Source organism: Oncorhynchus keta, chromosome 17 (genome assembly GCF_023373465.1).
Source record: "Oncorhynchus keta strain PuntledgeMale-10-30-2019 chromosome 17, Oket_V2, whole genome shotgun sequence".
Taxonomy (NCBI): Eukaryota; Metazoa; Chordata; class Actinopteri; order Salmoniformes; family Salmonidae; genus Oncorhynchus; species Oncorhynchus keta.
This window is the reverse complement of record NC_068437.1, coordinates 32586689-32604699: the sequence shown is the minus strand read 5'-3', so window position 1 is coordinate 32604699 and position 18011 is coordinate 32586689. Positions and strand designations below refer to the sequence as shown.

Below are 18011 nucleotides of genomic sequence, written 5' to 3'. Positions count from 1 at the left end.
TTGAGAGAAAATGTTTCAGTTTTAAAGCAAATTTCCTCTATTGTCAACCAATCATGGGGGTGTTTTTGTTTGACCCACGTGAACATGATCAAAGACATGACTGAAACAGGAACCAACTTTGCCTCAATTCATGTATACAGTGGATATGTACAAATTAATGTGTTATGAGCCTCTTTCTCTCACCAATTGATTGTACACACATATTTTCAGCTTGAGTGTGTGATATGGGGGTTTGAGACATGTTTATTTCATTATAAAGAACTACTTTTATAAACAATGGCAACACTGCCATGTGCACTGATTCTTGCTGTTGGAAAACCACATCAGTGTCTGAATTCCGGCTTTCCCAAATGCACTTCCCCCGACTTTTGCCTACAGTTGGTTGCTTTTGCCTTACCATTTAAACAAGGCAGGGAGGCCTGCCTTATAATCAACCAATTGGCGCCAGGGGGAACAGTGGGTTTAATTGCCTTGTGCAGGGGAAGTATGACACATGTTTACCTTGTCAATTTGGGGATTCAATCCAGCAATTTTTCAGTTCCTGGCCCAACACTCCTACCCACCAGGCTACCTGCCGTTTTGCCTCTTCCTCTCTGACTGCAAAACGTATTGTACTGTGATCACATGATTTCTGTTCATGCAGTCCACACACAGGCACAAGTCAGATAATTTATATCCCCATAATGCAACACACTTTGAAAGGCGTAACAAAAGTAATCTGCTCAAACGCGCCCAAAGCTTCAGGACAGGACAGGCAGGACAGGACAGAAACGAACTAGGTAGAGAGAGAGAGCGACATACGTTAGCTACTGTTGAGAGAAAGTGCAGATTTAGATCGATGGACAAACGTGAAAGGGATACGGTATATGTTAAGTATTGAGCTAGCATCGGATTTAACGTTATTACGTTGACACTTCTCAAAGGAATACAACAATGTCGTCGCCAAGTCCAGGCAAGAGGCGAATGGATACCGACGTGGTAAAACTGTATCCTTTTCTGAACATAAACAACAGACAGGCGAAAAATCTTTGTCGTATTTTAACTCGTTAGTGACAGGTCTCTAGCATTGATTGTTTATTGATAAAAGACAACTGACGTGTTGTGTAAGTGAACAATAACTGCTGATGGTTGTTAGATTATCTGACAAGAAAAGCAGATTCTGTTTTTGTTTTGATCAGGCATCACACGATTCGTTTCAGTTCTGTAAGGTTAACGTTACATTGTTGCCAGATGTAGGTTAAATATTTTACCCAACAGTAAGTAATATTTGCTAGATATGTGTGATCAAACATTTTTGCATGTTTGCTCAGATCAGAAAATTACAGGTGCCAGTAGGCCTATTGGATGACATTTGGGCAGTTATCAAACAATGTAATTTTGGCTTGCTTAATAGTGAAGCTTTCATCAAAACAGCCCTTGATTGTTTTCTACAATTAATAATTTATTTTATGCACAATTAACATAGCTTTATCCTTCAAACGACGATGGCTAGAAAAAAAACTAAACGACGCTGGCCTTGTTGAGCACCATTTTCTGCGAGATATGATCCGTCATCCGTCCAAATGTAATAGTCTTTCTTTACAATCTAATAATGTTTCATTGGCTTTATGTCTGGGTATTTAGCTAAGATATATCGATTTTGTAAAGTAATTTCGGTTGACAGTCCCGTCATTGTAACGTTAGCTGATCAATATATAATCGAATCAGTATTGACATTGTCTTGTTTACGAGTCGTTTACATGTGTCAAGTTTGCCAGTTCGCTACAGACAGGCCTACTTCTGTTTTCCACCCGTGAGTCATTGGGAAAATATATTAAACAATGGGGAAATGTTTGTGGTAAAAATGTATTCTCATCTTAAAGTAGTAAATATTGTAGTTGCTAACTAGTTATTATTGTTATATTTTTGCATGTGTGTTTTCCTCCCTAACAAAGCTGTGATGTAGTGGTATTTGAATTACTAATATAATCCAAGCTCTCATTAACACTGCTTCTTAAAAACGTGTATTGTAGCCTTTTACACCGAGGTATCAGAATGTAGACATTCTATTTTCTCACGTATAGTTATTTAAGTTTGCCTCAAAGGTTCAGACGGCATGAGTTGAATGTTTTGTTTTTGTGCTCCTGCAGCCTGAGCCAGCTCCTCGATTGGTCAACCTGTTACTACCCGGAAACTGGTAGGGGGCGGGACTAGATAAGCAGCTGATCGAGTGACAACAAACCCTGCTTGCACAGGAGGGGGGACTGGGAATTGACCGAATGTACTAGTTAGTAGCTAGGCCTATCGGTATTAAAGAGGGGCTCACCTGCAATATGAAATCAATCCAGTGGAAATTAATCATTGTGTCTATTTGTCTCTGCATATAATCTGCAGAATGGCCCTGTCTAATTTCAAAATATGTTTTATTTTGGTGTAAAATGCATGCTGTTAAATATTTGAGTAATATTTTACACTATAGGCCATTTTTGGAGAAACCATTCGATTTTGTTGTTACAGACGGTTGGTGTTAAAAAATATATAGTGTCCTAATCTCATGATGTGTGTGAGAGAGAGTTTTCTGATTCATGATCACTCTATATGTCAGAGTAGGAGCATTTCAATGTAAAAATAAATTCATAGAAGCATGTCAAATTGGGTGCCAAATCAAAGCTAAGGGTCTTATTTTAGAGAAATGAAGGCTACCATTTTCCATCCCACAAATTAGGAATAAGCAAAGGCTTTGATTTCTGGTGAAACAGATGGAAAAGTGGTCTAAGAAAACATCTACCAGAAAAAGTATATTAAGGTATTAAGAATACATCAAAACACAATAATGTTGAAGTAAAGACCCCTGCCAACTAATATCAATACTTATATTTAGTTTTGTAAAAATTATTTGCCTTCTGTAAGTTTAAAAAATATTGTCATTCTGTTACCAAAACCCCACATATTTAAGATACTTTAATTTCTCTCCCTTATTAGGAGGGAATATAATAAAACTTCAGAGGTAACAAGTAAAGGTTTAGCTTCCAATTAGTTGTTTTTACTGATAAGTTTGTTTATGAATTATTAAGTGATTAAAACTCACTGAAAATCAGTAACAGAATGGCTGCAATTGAATTGGCTACAATGGGAAATCCTAGTAGTTACAAACCACAGCTACCTGCTACTGTCCTCTCTTCCACTTAGGTGGTGGGCCGAAGCAGAAAAGAGGGAAGTTGATGGGTCCCCGTCGAGATAAGAGCAGATTGTCTTGTACAGTGGTTCGTCCTTTAATAGTTGCAGTATAAGCTGTGCTGCAGAATTCTATAACACGTTATTTAAGTGCCAACCACTGGTACCATTAATGCTAGTTTGACCACCAGAGGGCATCTTTGAGAAGCATTTGATAGCCTTCAATAGTGGCTGTACTAGAAAATTGAAAACCTTTTTTTGTAAGATCATAGTATATGGGACAGATTTGAAGAAATGTTGCTTAATTGATTTGATTATTATGGTGTTTCTACTCCAAGAAAAATAAAAAACCCTCTGGGTTTCCATTAGGATTGAGCGGAAAATATGGTGCTGTACAACGTGATGGTCGGGAGTAGGCTACAGTGCTGGGCTATTTAGCTAAAGAATCCCTGTGTCGTGCGCGGGCATGTGGGAGACTTGGGTTAAATTCCCCAATGGAGAGGAAAGGAGTAGGCTGTCCTTATAAATAAGAATTAGTTCTTAAAATGTCTTAGGGATAGCACCCTTTTTTTTATTTTTCTCGCCTATATGACATACCCAAATCTAACTGCCTGTAGCTCAGGCCCTGAAGCAAGGTTATGCATATTCTTGGTACTATTTGAAAGGATACACTTTGAAGTTTGTGGAAATGTGAATTGAATGTAGGAGAATAACAATAGATCTGGTAGAAGAAAATACAAAGAAAATACCAACCAGTCTTTTTTTTACCACCGTATTTGAAATGCAAGCGAAAGTTTATAGTGCTAGCCATCACTCTGGTTGTAATTCCGATAGTGTCAACAAGATGGCAGCAGTGTATGTGCAAAGTTTCAGATGGATAACTTGAAGAATGACTGACCTACAATAATTTTAGAGTCCCCAGGTACATTTGGGCAAATCGTGAAGATGACATTCACATTCATATTCCATTTTTCTGCAAGAATATCATCAAATCTGTATACTTGGACTTTGATTTAGCTTTCCAAGTATTAGTAGCCATATTATAAATTCAACATTTGCAAACAACCCGTTTTCATAACTTCATAACTCTGAATATTCGTATAATGTTTTGTCCAAAATGAAAAGGCATGCGGTCGTACAAGGTTAGTAGCTACATGTTATGACATATACATGGTTTCCGATACTCCCGTAAAGCCCAGCTCATTGGCTATCTAGCTAGCTTTGTTTGACCCCAATTGGTGCTTATTTGACAAAGATACATTCGTTTACCCGCGTGCCATGAAGGCGGCGCTCTCTGACCAAATATGGTATCCTATAGGATATACTACACCCTTAATGATATAGTGAAGTCTTGTTACCTTCTAGGATCTCTGAGGAATATATATGAATGTGGTTTGACTCGTTCAAACAACGTTTAGGGTGAGATTTTCACAGATTTCTTTCTTTGTAAATTGAACGAGTGGAAATACAAAATCGATTGTGCATGCTGTAGGGATCTTTTTATGATATGAAAAAGGATTTTATCTAACAAAACAACATTTCATGTTATCTCTGGGACCCTTTGGATGATAATTCAGAGCAAGATTTCAGAATGTAAGTACACATTTCAACTTCAGAGGTGAATTTGTCTAACCTATCGCTTTAAATAGTGTTTTGTTGTTAGGAGCTATCCTTAAACAATAGCATGTTATTTTTTTCGCAGTAATAGCTAGTGTAAATTGGACAAAGCTTAAATTATTGTTAATATAACTGCATTCAGACGATATAAGCTTTCAATTTAAGCTTTCCGCCGATATAACACATATCCTTAAGAAGTTTTTTTTAACTGATTCATTACATTACATTTACATTTAAGTCATTTAGCAGACGCTCTTATCCAGAGCGACTTACAAATTGGTGCATACACCTTATGACATCCAGTGGAACAGCCACTTGCATCTAAATCTTTTAGGGGGAGAAGGGGGGTGAGAAGGATTACTTACCCTTACTTACCCTATTCCATGTGTTATTTCATAGTTGGGAAGTCATAACTATAATCCTACAATGTAGAAAATAGTCAAATGAAAAGGAAAAACTCTGGAATGAGTAGGTGTGTCCAAACGTTTAAGGCATTCGAGACGATACTACAAAAAAATACATTGATCATCTCAGCAAGGTTTTAACCGTGGTCGTGGAGCAGGGTGGAACTGCAACTAAAATGTAGTTTAAATAACCATCTGCATTTTGAGTGTCTTTTCTCTAGTTATTTTATTAACGAAAACATAGATGTTGATGAAGAAATACTGTACCGCTGTTTTGAGTTAGAAATGTAACACTTCAGAGTACTTAAGCATTGAATAGATTGCAGGTAGGGTGATGTTCACACCAAAATTAGCTGGGCTATCAAGAGTCTATTGTCCTGATAATTGGGCTACAAGTGTTTGAAAACACATTTGCAAAATGCAACCAGATGTCCATCACTACTGTAAATAAAAGCACAGCATCTTGTTTACATCTTGTTTACATTCTTTATTGTAACCACAATGTTACAAATAATTTGTATCTACCTTTCCAATTACTTTTAGAGTTTGTGATTCATTTGATTAATATTATGGTATTTATATTCCAAGTTAAACGAAAAACCCTCTGGGTTTCTGTTAAGAATGGAAAATATGGCGTTGTACAAAGTGACGGTCAGGAGTCCCCATGCTTGTGTCAGAGCAGCGTGAAACATTGCTAAAACGGTGCTACGATATAATTCTCCCCCTACCCTCCATCTAGGCAAGTCTATTGTCCAGCTACTTGCTACAACAGCGGGAACGTTTCCTTAGTCAGTGCCATTATTAGTGCAATGCCCCTTAGTGTTGCTCTGTGCTACCCAGTGTGGCGGGGTGGGGGTCAAACACCCACCCTCCTCCGTTCCCCATGGGCTAACTTCTGTGTGCGGCTCTATGGCCCATCCCGTGCCCCCTGCCCTCTGTGCATTGAGCTTCGCGAGCTTTCAGTAGATACAGCTGGAGAACTGCAAGGAAATCCCATTGTGCGCCACTCGGGAGCCATGACCAAAATATATTGTCCTGCTACTAACAGGGTTAATAATATATCTGAGAATATCCAAGGGGCTTTTATATAATTATAAATTAATAATAGCTTTGTTTAAAAAATAACAGTATTTTGGAGATTTTGTTTTCAAATAATGTTAAATGAGCGAGAACAAGGCCATTCCTGAACATGGGGTGAGACATTTATTACTAATTTGTAAGTAAAGCCAGTATGTTACCTAGAATTATTTCTTTCCGTTTTTAGAGGGAGAGAAACCAAAAACCTACAGTCATCTCATGGGTCTCCCAGTCGAGGCCGGCACAGGTATTGAACCAGCATCTGTAGCAACACAGCTTTTACTGCTATGCAGTGTCTTAGTACAGTGCCTGAGTGGCGCAATGGTCTATGTGACCGATCGGGAGTGAGCTACAGTACTACATTAAGAGCAAAATAATCCTAACATTAAAATAATAAAAAACTTTTATGGTTGTGCACTATTATCAGTTTCTATTTAGGTTTATGTCGCCCATTCATTGTCAGTTAGAGACACGGTAAGAGCACTGATTATGCTTTTGGATCCATCTCCCCCTTGCGCTGGTCTGGAGCAATGAAATGGTAAACCACAAAATACTAAACCACAAATTACCTCTTAAGTACCGCAGCATAATCACAAAACCTTTAGTGGAGCAACCACTGTATATGATGCTAAAACGTTCTTATGATGACTATCACATTTGTTGGCACCTTCAATTCTTACACATTTTCTGGTGCCAGGTTTCCTCCAGATGTGACGCTTGGCATTCAGGCAAATTAGTTCAATCTTGTTTCTCATGGTCTGAGAGTCCTTCAGGTGCCTTTTGGCAAACTCCAGGCGGGCTGTCACGTGTCTTTTACTGAGGAGTGGCTTCTGTTTGGCCACTCTACCATAAAGGCCTGATTGGTGGCGTGCTGCAGAGATGGTTCTCCTTTTGGAAGGTTCTTCCATCTCCACAGAGGAACTCTGGAGCACTGTCAGTGACCATCAGGTTCTAGGACACCTCCCTGACCTAGACCCTTCTCCCCTGATTGCTCAGTTTGGCCGGGCGACCAGCTCTAGGAAGAGTCTTGGTGGTTCCAAACTTCTTCCATTCAAGATTGATGGAGCCACTGTGTTCTTGGGGACCTTCAATGCTGCAGAAAGAGTTTGGTACCCTTCCCCAGATCTGTGCCTCGACACAATCCTGTCTCAGAGCTCTATGGAAATTCCTTCAACCTCATGGCTTGTTTTTTGCTCTGACAGGCACTGTAAACTGTGGGACCTTATATAGACAGGTGTGGGCCTTTCCAAATCATGTCCAATCAATTGAATTTACAACAGGTGGATTCCAAACAAGGTGTAGAAACGTCTCAAGGATGATTCATGGAAACAGGATGCACCTGACTATAATTTCGAGTCTCATAGCAAAGGGTCTGAATCAAAGCTGTCATCAAGGCAAAGGGTGGCTACTTTGAAAAATCTCAAATATATTTTTTGGTTACTATATGATTCCATATTTGTTATTTCATAGTTTATGTTTTCATTATTATTCTACAATGTAGAAAATAGTAAAAAATAAAGAAAAACTCTGGAATGAGTAGGTGTGTCCAAACATTTGATGGTACTGTAAGTATTCACACCCGAGTGTGAATGTCCTTGAGTGGCCCAGCCAAAGCCCGGACTTGAACCCAATCGAACATCTCTGGAGAGACCTGAAAATAGCTGTGCAGTGACGCTCCCCATCCAACCTGACAGAGCTTGAGAGGATCTGCGGAGAAGAATGGGAGAAACTCCCCAAATACAGTTGTGCCAAGCTTGTAGCGTCATAACCAAGAAGACTCGAGGCTGTAATCCCTGCCAAAGGTGCTTCAACAAAGTACTAAGTAAAGGGTCTGAATACTTCTGTAAATGTGATATTTATGTTTTATAAATGATAATCTGTTTTTTCTTTGTCATCTTTGTTATTGTGTGTAGATTGATGAGGGGGAAACTTTTTTTTATTGAATTTTATAATACGGCTGTAACATAACAATATGTGGAAAAAGTGAAGTGGTAGGAATACTTTCAGAATGCACTGTATACTGTCTGGTTTGAAATCAATGCATGGATGGCATGGCTTTTTGATGGAAGGTTTGGGCATCACTTTCCTTTAGGTGGTCGTGGAATTAAACGTCCCTTCTGGATTTTGATCATTAGTGAGTATAGTCCTAATTCTGCTCTGCATGCCTTATTTGGGGTTTTGTGTTGTACTCAGAATATTTTTGCAGAATTCTGTAGAGTCTCAATTGGGTATCTGTCCCATTTTGTGCATTCTTGGTTGGTGAGTGGACCCCAGACCTCACAGCTATAGAGGGCAATGGGTTCTATAACTGATTGGAGTATATTTTTTGCCAGATCTTAATTGGGATGTCAAATGTTGTGTTCCTTTTGATGACGTAGATGGCCCTTCTTTCTCACTCACTCACTCACTCACTCACTCACTCACTCACTCACTCACACAGACCTCTGTCACACTATTTAGTGCACTACTTTGGACTAGTACCATTTCTCCCAACGAATTTTATCTTATTTGTAGCTCATTTAATTTGCTTGTTTACAGACATTTCAATATTTGTTTGTACTGTTTCCCTCTCATTGTTAGTTCATTTTCAGTCGTGTCTTTTCCTTAACAAATGCTCAGCATCGAGAGCAAGCATGAGGTCACCATCCTCAGTGGACTCAACGAATTTGTGGTCAAGTTCTACGGCCCACAAGGAAGTAAGTAGCCTTGAGCCAGAATGGCTCATAGGGCAGGAGTCTCCTGTTTCGGTAGCACGAGGCAGCTTGATGTACAAGTACACCCCCTGGACCGGATCCATCGCAGGGCAATACCCCCATAATGCTGAGGGCCAAGCAGAGATGCATCAGGTCCCATTTTTTTATAGTCCTCAGTATCCCGGGGCAGTAGGTAGCCTAGTGGTTAGAGCATTGGGCCAGTAACCGAAAGGTTGCTGGATAGAATCCTGAGCTGACGAGGTACGAATCTGTCGTTCTTCCCCTGAACAAGGCACTGTTCCCTGGTAGGCCGTCATTGTAAATAAACATTTGTTCTTAACTGACTTGCCTAGTTAAATAAAGGTTAAATAAAATGAATGACTCAGCTAGGGATTAAACTCACAACCTTCAAATCTCAGGGTGGACACTAACCACATGGCCACTAATATGGTAAGTAAGTGTTTTCATAAACATCCTCACTGGCTAATTGTGTCAATGCAATATCTGAATGTCTTCCTCCCAGTGTGTGAACATGTGGTTGTATGTGCAGGTGTGTGTGTTTCTAATCAAATGTTGTTTTTAGCACCGTATGAAGGAGGTGTATGGAAGGTACGAGTAGACCTACCGGACAAATACCCCTTCAAGTCTCCATCTATAGGTACAGTGTATCAATGCCTCGGTCACAACACTCTATGTAATATACAATTATAAACACAACTGGTGAAAGCATTATGGAAATGACAGTAACACCTTTTCAAGCCACAGGTTTTCTATGCAGACTGACTGTTATTGTTCTCCTCGCAGGATTCATGAATAAAATCTTTCATCCCAATATTGATGAAGCGTAAGTTCGTTTTAGTAGTTAGCAATTAATGCATGTTGATGTATAGGCCTGGACAATATTATCAATTATCCATGATGTTTGTTTGATGTTAGCCTATATCACAAAATTATTCTCACAATTTCGATCATTTTATTATTTCTCATCGCCCCTCTCCTTCAGGTCAGGTACAGTATGTCTAGATGTCATCAACCAGACATGGACAGCCCTGTACGGTGAGTAACAGTTCCAAAATCTCTACTTGGATATATAATGGACTTGGTACCACCTCAGTTTGACAATGTTTGAAACCTACTGAATGGTTTTTTCCATGACATGGGTACATACCTTTTCTCTCATCAAATCTGAACTGTTGACTGTAAGGAGCAGCTGTGACAAGATGATATAAGAGGGACAGACTGAAAAAACAGGTATAGAATGTCTGTATAAACTTAAGTAGCTCCCAAATGAGCATTATTGTCAAAAATCGTGGTCAACTGAAAGTCATATGTTCTTTCCACCAATTGACGGGTCTACATTTTTAAACATATATCTTTCCATATATAGACACCGTATGTGTTTGAATAAAATCAACTATATGCATTTAGATTATCTGATGCTTGTCTAAGCACACTATGTGACAAAATAAGACACAAATGACTCAAAGGGTAGCCAGAGATTAAGATATCCAGAAAAAATATAATACTTAACCTGACACGACCATCCTCCTCCTTCTGGCTTTCACAGATTCTTCCGTTACTCTCCTGAAGTTGCTGGTAATAGGCTACACGAGGAGTCTGCAACCTTACTCATGTGGAATGCCAATTTATCTCACCATTTCTATCTATGTGTGTCAGTCTTGGTTTTCATATGCACATTTGTTTCATGTAATTTATAATAACATCTTCGCATTTCAAAAGGATTGTAATGTGGGTAATCAAAATTCTATCCAAATCTAAATGAAAATGCAATCCTAAAAAGTAACTTCCATTGCCAACTATGTGGAAATAGCCTACATAAAGCCGACAAATATTGCAGCCTGCAGGTAGAAAATATTTGATGAAAATAAATATCCTAGAAATCACATTGGCTACGCATGGCCTATCTGCAATGAACCTGAAACATTGTATCAACTATTAACTTGTGCTAGCAAGCAAGCTTGAATCGTTCTATAAAAAATTCAGGGCTCTCAGTTTCCCACTACAGTGAGTTTAGGACAGACACAGGTAGGCCTATTTTATGACTTTTCCACTGGATCAGAGCATGTCATTTACCACGCCGAGTGGTTATCAAAAGGGAGAGGGCTGGAATTTCTTTTCAAATATATTGAGGAACTGTCATTTTCAATGGATGCAAAAACAGACTTTGTTTGCTGTTTGAGGTGAAGAAAACATTACTTTGAGAAGCTCCACAGCTCAAGAGTGTGCAAAGCTTTCATCAAGGCAAATGTTGGCTACTTTGAAGAATTTCAAATATAAACTATATTTTGATTTGTTTAACATTTTGGTTACTACATGATTCCATATGTGTCATTTCATAGTTGTGAGGTCTTCACTATTATTCTAGAAAATTGTAAAAAATAAAGAAAAACCCCTGAATGAGTAGGTGTCCAAACTTTTGAGTGGTACTGTATATGCTACTGCTCGACTGAAAAAAAAAAAAATAATAATAATCTTGGTCGACCAACAGCCTATCCACCAAACAATCAACTAGTCGACTAATTGGGGTCAGCCCTAACTACCAAGAGAATTCTCTTCAATCATAATCACAGTCGTGTATGTTCCCCCCCAAGCAGACACATTACGGCCTTGAAAGAACTTCATTTGACTCTATGTAAACTGGAAACCACATATCATGAGGCTGCATTTATTGTAGCTGGGAATTTTAACAAGGCTAATCTGAAAACATGGCTCCCTAAATTTGATTAACATATCGATTGCGCGGCCTGGGCTGGCAAAACCCTGGATCATTGTTATTCTAACTTCTGCTACGCATATAATGCCCTCCCCCATCCCCCTTTCGGAAGAGCTGACCACGACTCCATTTTGTTGCTCATAGCCTATAGACAGACACTAAAACAGGAAGCACCCGTGCTCAGGTCTGTTCAATGCTGGTCCAACCAAATCTGATTCCACGCTTCAAGATTGCTTCGATCACGTGGACTGGGATATGTTCCGCATAGCGTCGAACAACAACATTGATGAATACGCTGATTAGGTGAGCGAGTTTATTAGCAAGTGCATCAGTAATGTTGTACCCACAGCGTCTATTAAAACATTCCCCAACCAGAAACCGTGGCTTGATTGCAGCATTCACGCAAAACTGAAAGCGCGATCCACTGCTTTTAATCAGGGCAAGGTGACCGGAAACATGACCAAATACAAACAGTGTAGCTATTCCCCCTGCAAGGCAATCAAACAAGCTAAGCGTCCGTATAGAGACAAAGTAGAGTCGCAATTCAATGGCTCAGACACAAGAGGTATGTGGCAGGGTCTACAGTCAATCACGGAGTACAAAAGGAAAACCAGCCTCGTGGTGGACCACAATGTCTTGCTCCCAGAAAAATTAAACAACTATTTTGCTCGCTTTGAGGACAATACAGTGCCACTGACACGACCAGCTACCAAAACCTGCGGACTCTCCTTCACTGCAGCCGACGTGAGTAAAACATTTAAACGTGTTAACCCTCGCAAGGCTGCAGGCTCAGACGGCATCCCGAGCCGCGTCCTCAGAGCATGCGCTGACCAGCTGGCCGGTGTGTTTACGGACATATTCAATCAATCCCTATACCAGTCTGCTGTTCCCACATGCTTCAGGAGGGCCACCATTGTTCCTGTTCCCAAGAAAGCTAAGGTAACTGAGCTAAACGACTATTGCGCCGTAGCACTCACTTCCGTCATCATGAAGTGCTTTGAGAGACTAGTCAAAGACCATATCACCTCCACCCTAGACCCACTCCAATTTTCTTACCGCCCCAATAGGTCCACAGACGACGCAATCGCACTGCACACTGCCCTAACCCATCTGGACAAGAGGAATACCTATGTAAGAATGCTGTTAAATTGACTACAGCTCAGCATTTAACACCCATAGTGCCCTCCAAACTCTTCATTAAGCTCGAGACCCTGAGTCTCGACCCCGCCCTGTGCAACTGGGTCCTGGACTTCCTGACGGGCCGCCCCCAGGTGGTGAGGTTAGGTAATAACATCTCCACACCACTGATCCTCAACACTGGGGCCCCACAACGGTGCGTTCTCAGCCCTCTCCTGTACTCCATGTTCACCCATGACTGCGTGGCCATGCACACCTCCAACTCAATCATCAATTTTGCAGATGACACTACAGTTGTAGGCTTGATTACCAACAACAACGAGATGGCCTACAGGGAGGAGGTGAGGGCCCTCGGGTGTGGTGTCAGGAAAATAACCTCTCACTCAATGTCAACAAAACAAAGGAGATGATCGTGGACTTCGGGAAACAGCAAAGGTAGCACCCCCCTATCCACATCGACGGGACAGTAGTGGAGAAGCTGGGATGTTTTAAGTTCCTTGGCGTACACATCACGGACAAACTGAAATGGTCCACCCACACAGACAGCGTGGTGAAGAAGGTGCAGCAGCGCCTCTTCAACCTCATGGGGCTGAAGAAATTTGGCTTGTCACCAAAAGCACTCACAAACTTTTACAGATGCACAATCGAGAGCATCCTGTCGGGCTGTATCACCGACCTGGTACGGCAACTGCTTTGCCCACAACTGTAAGGCTCTCCAGAGGGTAGTGGGGTCTGCACAACGCATGTCATGTAAAACTCTGGTCGTCCCTCCTCCCCTTGCAGACCTGACCAACATCTTTGAGGCGTTCCTGCCCCAGCTGCTGGCCTACCCCAACCCCATCGATCCTCTCAACGGAGACGCTGCTGCCATGTACCTGCACCGACCAGAGGACTACAAACACAAGATCAAAGGTGAGACACACACACACACACACACACACACACACACACACACACACACACACACACACACACACACACACACACACACACACACACACACACACACACACACACACACACACACACACCAGATGTCCCATCTGACTCCCTCTCTCTCTTCCTTCTCTCTGTTCCAGAGTATCTCCAGAAGTATGCGACAGAGGAGGCTCTAAAGGAGCAGGAGGAGGGAGGCGACTCCTCATCTGAGAGTTCCATGTCAGACTTCTCCGAGGATGAGGCTCAGGACATGGAGTTGTAGTGAAGGGGAGACAACCCCCACTCCCCTCACACACAGACTATAATTTCCTAAAGAGCAGAAAGACTATTATATACATATAAACATGGCCATTTTTTTATTACTAACCAAGGATTTTTATGGATTATATGTATGAGAAGCGGCGGTGTGAAATGTGAAAATGTCACCCTTGTCTAGATATTCTTTATAACTCAGTCATAGTCCCCCTCTACCACCACCTCCACCTTTACCTCCAACACCACAACCACATTATTACCCCCTCTTACCCAGAAAGGAGTGCAGCATTCCCAGGATCCTAAATTCCCTCTGCTGTGGTCTGGGTCGTATTCTCATCGACCGTTGACCCACTATCCGCGGGGTTGGCAGAAAGCAGATTTTTCCTTTTTTCAGGGATACAATATTTTCAACATAACTTCCGTTTCCCCTTAAAAACGGATGTGGGGACTCAGCTCAGGCGCCTGCTACATTAGGTTACCTTTGACCCAACCCTGATAGAACTGATGGGTTGAGACCAGAGAGCAGTGCACCATGGGAAGACAAGAGTGTCAGACTGTCATTGTCATGACGGAGACAGGGATGGAATGTTTTTCTCAGTAACCCGGCCACCCCCCACTCTAGTTTGATTTTTAATTCTCAGAATTGTTCTATATTTGATTAAGTGTGTGAATCACTGTTTTGACAGGCACAGCTTTTTACCCTCCCCTTGCTCTCAGAGAAGCTCTCTGGCTCTAGTGCACGGCCCACTGTTTCTGGAGTCAATACCACAATAAGGAATCGCACTTTGAGATGCAATTTCACTTGTTGACTTTCTACATTTTGGGGGTTGGAAGCTACCATCAGGACCACCACATGATCACTCCTTCCCAAGGATCAGTTAGTGGGTTTCATCCAGACATCCAATATGGCTGCCATTGACCTCTCTGTCAGGCCTCACCCCAGAGGCCAGTATATTCGATCCAACCACCACACCCTGTTTGTCATAGAAATGGTTCTCTAAACAAGCCTTTTACCCTGTAGTCAGGAGCACCAGCGCACCAACCAAGAGACACCTTACCACACCTCTTCACACCAGAGTTGAAAGGGGTGTTGAAGGTGGACTGAACATCGTTTATTTTCTCTTTCTTTTTTCTCCTCTCTGCTCAGTGACTCCTTCAGAGGTTTGCTACTTGTTGTTTTCACAAAGGGAGGGTAGGAGTTCTCTGATGTGTCTGTGTGAGAGAGAACCAATCTTATGTTTTCAGACCCAACTGACCCCAATGGAAGCGAACCAGACTACTAGAGCCATAGTAGTTTGTCATCCTCGGTGACAACCCTAACAAACAACACACTGTTGTCGCTCTGGAGGAGAGAACCACAGAGACTAACTACTGTCATTCCAGGAGCTGTCTGTCACTAAACAAACTCACATAATCATGCACCAGTCACTCCTTTAGCCATCCTCTTCCTCCTAGTTATCCTCTTCATCCGCTTTCTCCTCCTCTTCCTCCTCTTCCTCCTCTCCGTTTTAGGAAAGTGTTTGTGATTCTCCAAGCATCCTTTGGTACCTTGTGACATGATACAGAAGTGAAGTTGTGTAGGACATTGAGTTTATATGCTGTAGAAAAAGAGAAAAGACACCTCTTGTGTGATGGATGGGTTTCTATCTCGATGTCAGCAGTGTCCAGTCATATCCACACTGAGGGCCAGTATATGGCCAGGTTTCATTCTTTCCAAGCACTATTTGGATTTCTGCCTTCATAGAAGACTATTATTAGTTGAATCAGGTGTGTTAGTGCTTGGTTGAAACAGAAGCCTGGAGCCATACGACTGGCCCTCTGTAGATAAGACTGGACAGTCCTGATCTAGGGGTTGGGTTGGATTTAGTAGTTGTGTCGGGCAGGGCAGGGCTGGGAGGTTGGAAGGCTACCTTGGGACGTGTTGGATGGAATAGGGAGTGACATGGGGTGGGATGGGCAAGGAACAAACCAGGTCCTTGTTGCCTGTTGCTTATGTTAAACTATAATATGTGTAGTTTAGGGCTTGTTAGTGTGCTGGGTGGTGAGTCATAATTATAATCTATAGTTTTATTTCTTCTATCATCCTGTAAAGGTGAACAGATAAATAAATTTTGTTTTAATTTGAGTTTACTTATTTTTTTCTCCTGGTTTGAATCTGATCCTCCAAAGACATGTTGCATCCCTGTCTCCTCTCCCTTATGAAAATACCCCCCTCTGTCTTTATTCTCAGTTCAGTGTGCAGGTGGGCTCATCTAGCCTGGGTGTCTGGCTGTCTGCTGTAGCCAACTCCTTTGTCGTTGTTCTTATGTAAATTTGGTCTAAAGCAGAAATGCAGAAATCACTGTCTGATATCCAGGCTAGATGAGTGCACCTACATACTCAGACTGGCTAGCAGACAGTGTTTTTGGTTTTCAGCCTGTGTGATCACTAACTCAGGAGCAGCACATTGGGAGTGCTCCACGATTTTTCTCCCTTACTATTGTCATCATTAAAAGGCTACTCATCAACCTACACAGGGTGTCCCATTCCTGCCACAGTAAACTATATGTGCCCAAACCTATCCCAATGTGCCCAATTCGATATCCTATCCTCATCTGTGTGCTTAGTTATATAATATCCTATAGGTCACATTCTGATTGTTTCAGATAGAAATTGGTCATGGTTGTCTGTTCCACACGAGAGGATCTTGTCCATTCTGTACATGACAGATCTATTTATGATTTTCTTAACATTGTGCATCAATTCAATATGCTACTAGTGATGTAAGTGAAAGGTCTAGGTCCTAGACTGAAGGAGCTGGTTGCATATTACTGGTTTAATGACGGGGACTCTTTGCACTAAGCAGATGTCAGAATGCTTCAAAGCACTGTCATAACATGTGATAAGACTGACAAGCCTGTTACAGAAGTGTACTGGCCTCTTGTCTTGGGTCAGATGAGAAGAGATGGTTTTCTTAAAGAAATACAATCTCTTTCATTGGGGACATTCTAGTCATAAACATTAGAATTGAATCACAATTGAGTTAATCTCTTTGTTTTTTTTTTCACAAAATGCAACAACTGTAAAATGTATAATGTTGACAATTAATATTTAACGTATTAGGGTTCAGGCTTGAAGTTCCAGAAAACATACCGAACCCCCACCTCATCCCTACATTCTGATGCTATTGTTGCTACTTGTCTGTAATTTGTATTTTGCCTCCATTAAACTAAGAACAGGAGAGTCAAAGAGACAGGAGAATTACATTTATTTGAAATAATATTGCATTGAAAAACATGCACGGTCTGTACTGACAGGGGGAACTGCCTTAGTGTTGAGATGGTTGGAGTTAGAATTTTCATACATTATGATTGTAGGTTTAGCATTATAACTCTGTCTCAATAACATGGGCACCAGACATATGGTGTATTGTAATGGTTGCCATAGCGTGTAACTTCACTACATTACCAAAAGTATGTGGACACCTGCTAGACTGTTAACCGGAAGGTTGCAAGTTCAAGCCCCCGAGCTGACAAGGTACAAATCTGTCGTTCTTCCCCTGAACAGGCAGTTAACCCACTGTTCCTAGGCCATCATTGAAAATAAGAATTTGTTCTTAACTGACTTGCCTAGTTGAATAAAGGTTTAAAAAAATGCAAAAAGTTAGTTTGTCAAATTTCTGCATAGCTAGAGCTGCCCTGGTTATCTGTCAGTGCTGTTATTGTGAAGTGGATACATCTAGGAGCAACAATGGCTCAGCCGCGAAGTGGTAGGCCACACAAGCTCACAGAACATGACTGCTGAAGTGCATAGCATGTAAAAATCACCTGTCCTCGGTTGCAAAACTCTAAACTGCCTCTGGAAGCAAACAAAGAATATGATATGGATTTTCACGGCTGAGCAGCAGCACACAAGCCTAAGTTTACCATGCGCAATGCCAAACGTTGGCTGGAGTGGTGTAAAGCTTGCCGCCATTTGGCTCTGGAGCAGTGGAAACACGTTCTCTAGAGTGATGAATTACCG

At 41.3% G+C, this 18011-nt stretch overlaps 1 protein-coding gene across 5 annotated transcripts; it reads left to right on the top strand.

Moving 5' to 3' along the window:
- The first annotated feature begins 682 nt into the window (after positions 1-682).
- Positions 683-17650, top strand: LOC118395725 (ubiquitin-conjugating enzyme E2 H). 5 transcript variants are annotated; one of them, XM_035789589.2, is made up of 7 exons: positions 683-986; positions 8871-8947; positions 9528-9602; positions 9749-9788; positions 9948-10000; positions 13599-13727; positions 13895-17650. In XM_035789589.2, the coding sequence occupies exons 1-7, from the start codon at positions 934-936 to the stop codon at positions 14014-14016; spliced, it is 549 nt and encodes a 182-aa protein (XP_035645482.1). In that variant the 5' UTR covers positions 683-933; the 3' UTR covers positions 14017-17650. The 5 variants fall into 5 exon arrangements, 2 of the variants coding, with proteins under 2 accessions (XP_035645482.1, XP_052321872.1); XR_008066474.1 differs by lacking the exons at positions 683-986; positions 8871-8947 and adding exons at positions 10155-10195; positions 10512-12617 and having other exon boundaries at positions 9583-9602; positions 12746-13727; positions 13895-13915; XR_008066473.1 differs by lacking the exons at positions 683-986; positions 8871-8947 and adding an exon at positions 10155-12617 and having other exon boundaries at positions 9583-9602; positions 12746-13727; positions 13895-13915.
- The last annotated feature ends 361 nt before the right edge of the window (positions 17651-18011 follow it).

What these genes read in the sequence shown, in the direction of transcription:
- LOC118395725 (XM_052465912.1), top strand. Translation starts at nt 12,135, where the DNA reads ATGACCAAATACAAACAGTGTAGCTATTCCCCCTGCAAGGCAATCAAA. An exon ending in CTGTTCCCAAGAAAGCTAAG is followed by an intron (nt 12,618 to 12,745) that starts GTAACTGAGCTA and finishes CCGCCCCAATAG; the next exon opens with GTCCACAGACGACGCAATCG. An exon ending in CTACAAACACAAGATCAAAG is followed by an intron (nt 13,728 to 13,894) that starts GTGAGACACACA and finishes TCTCTGTTCCAG; the next exon opens with AGTATCTCCAGAAGTATGCG.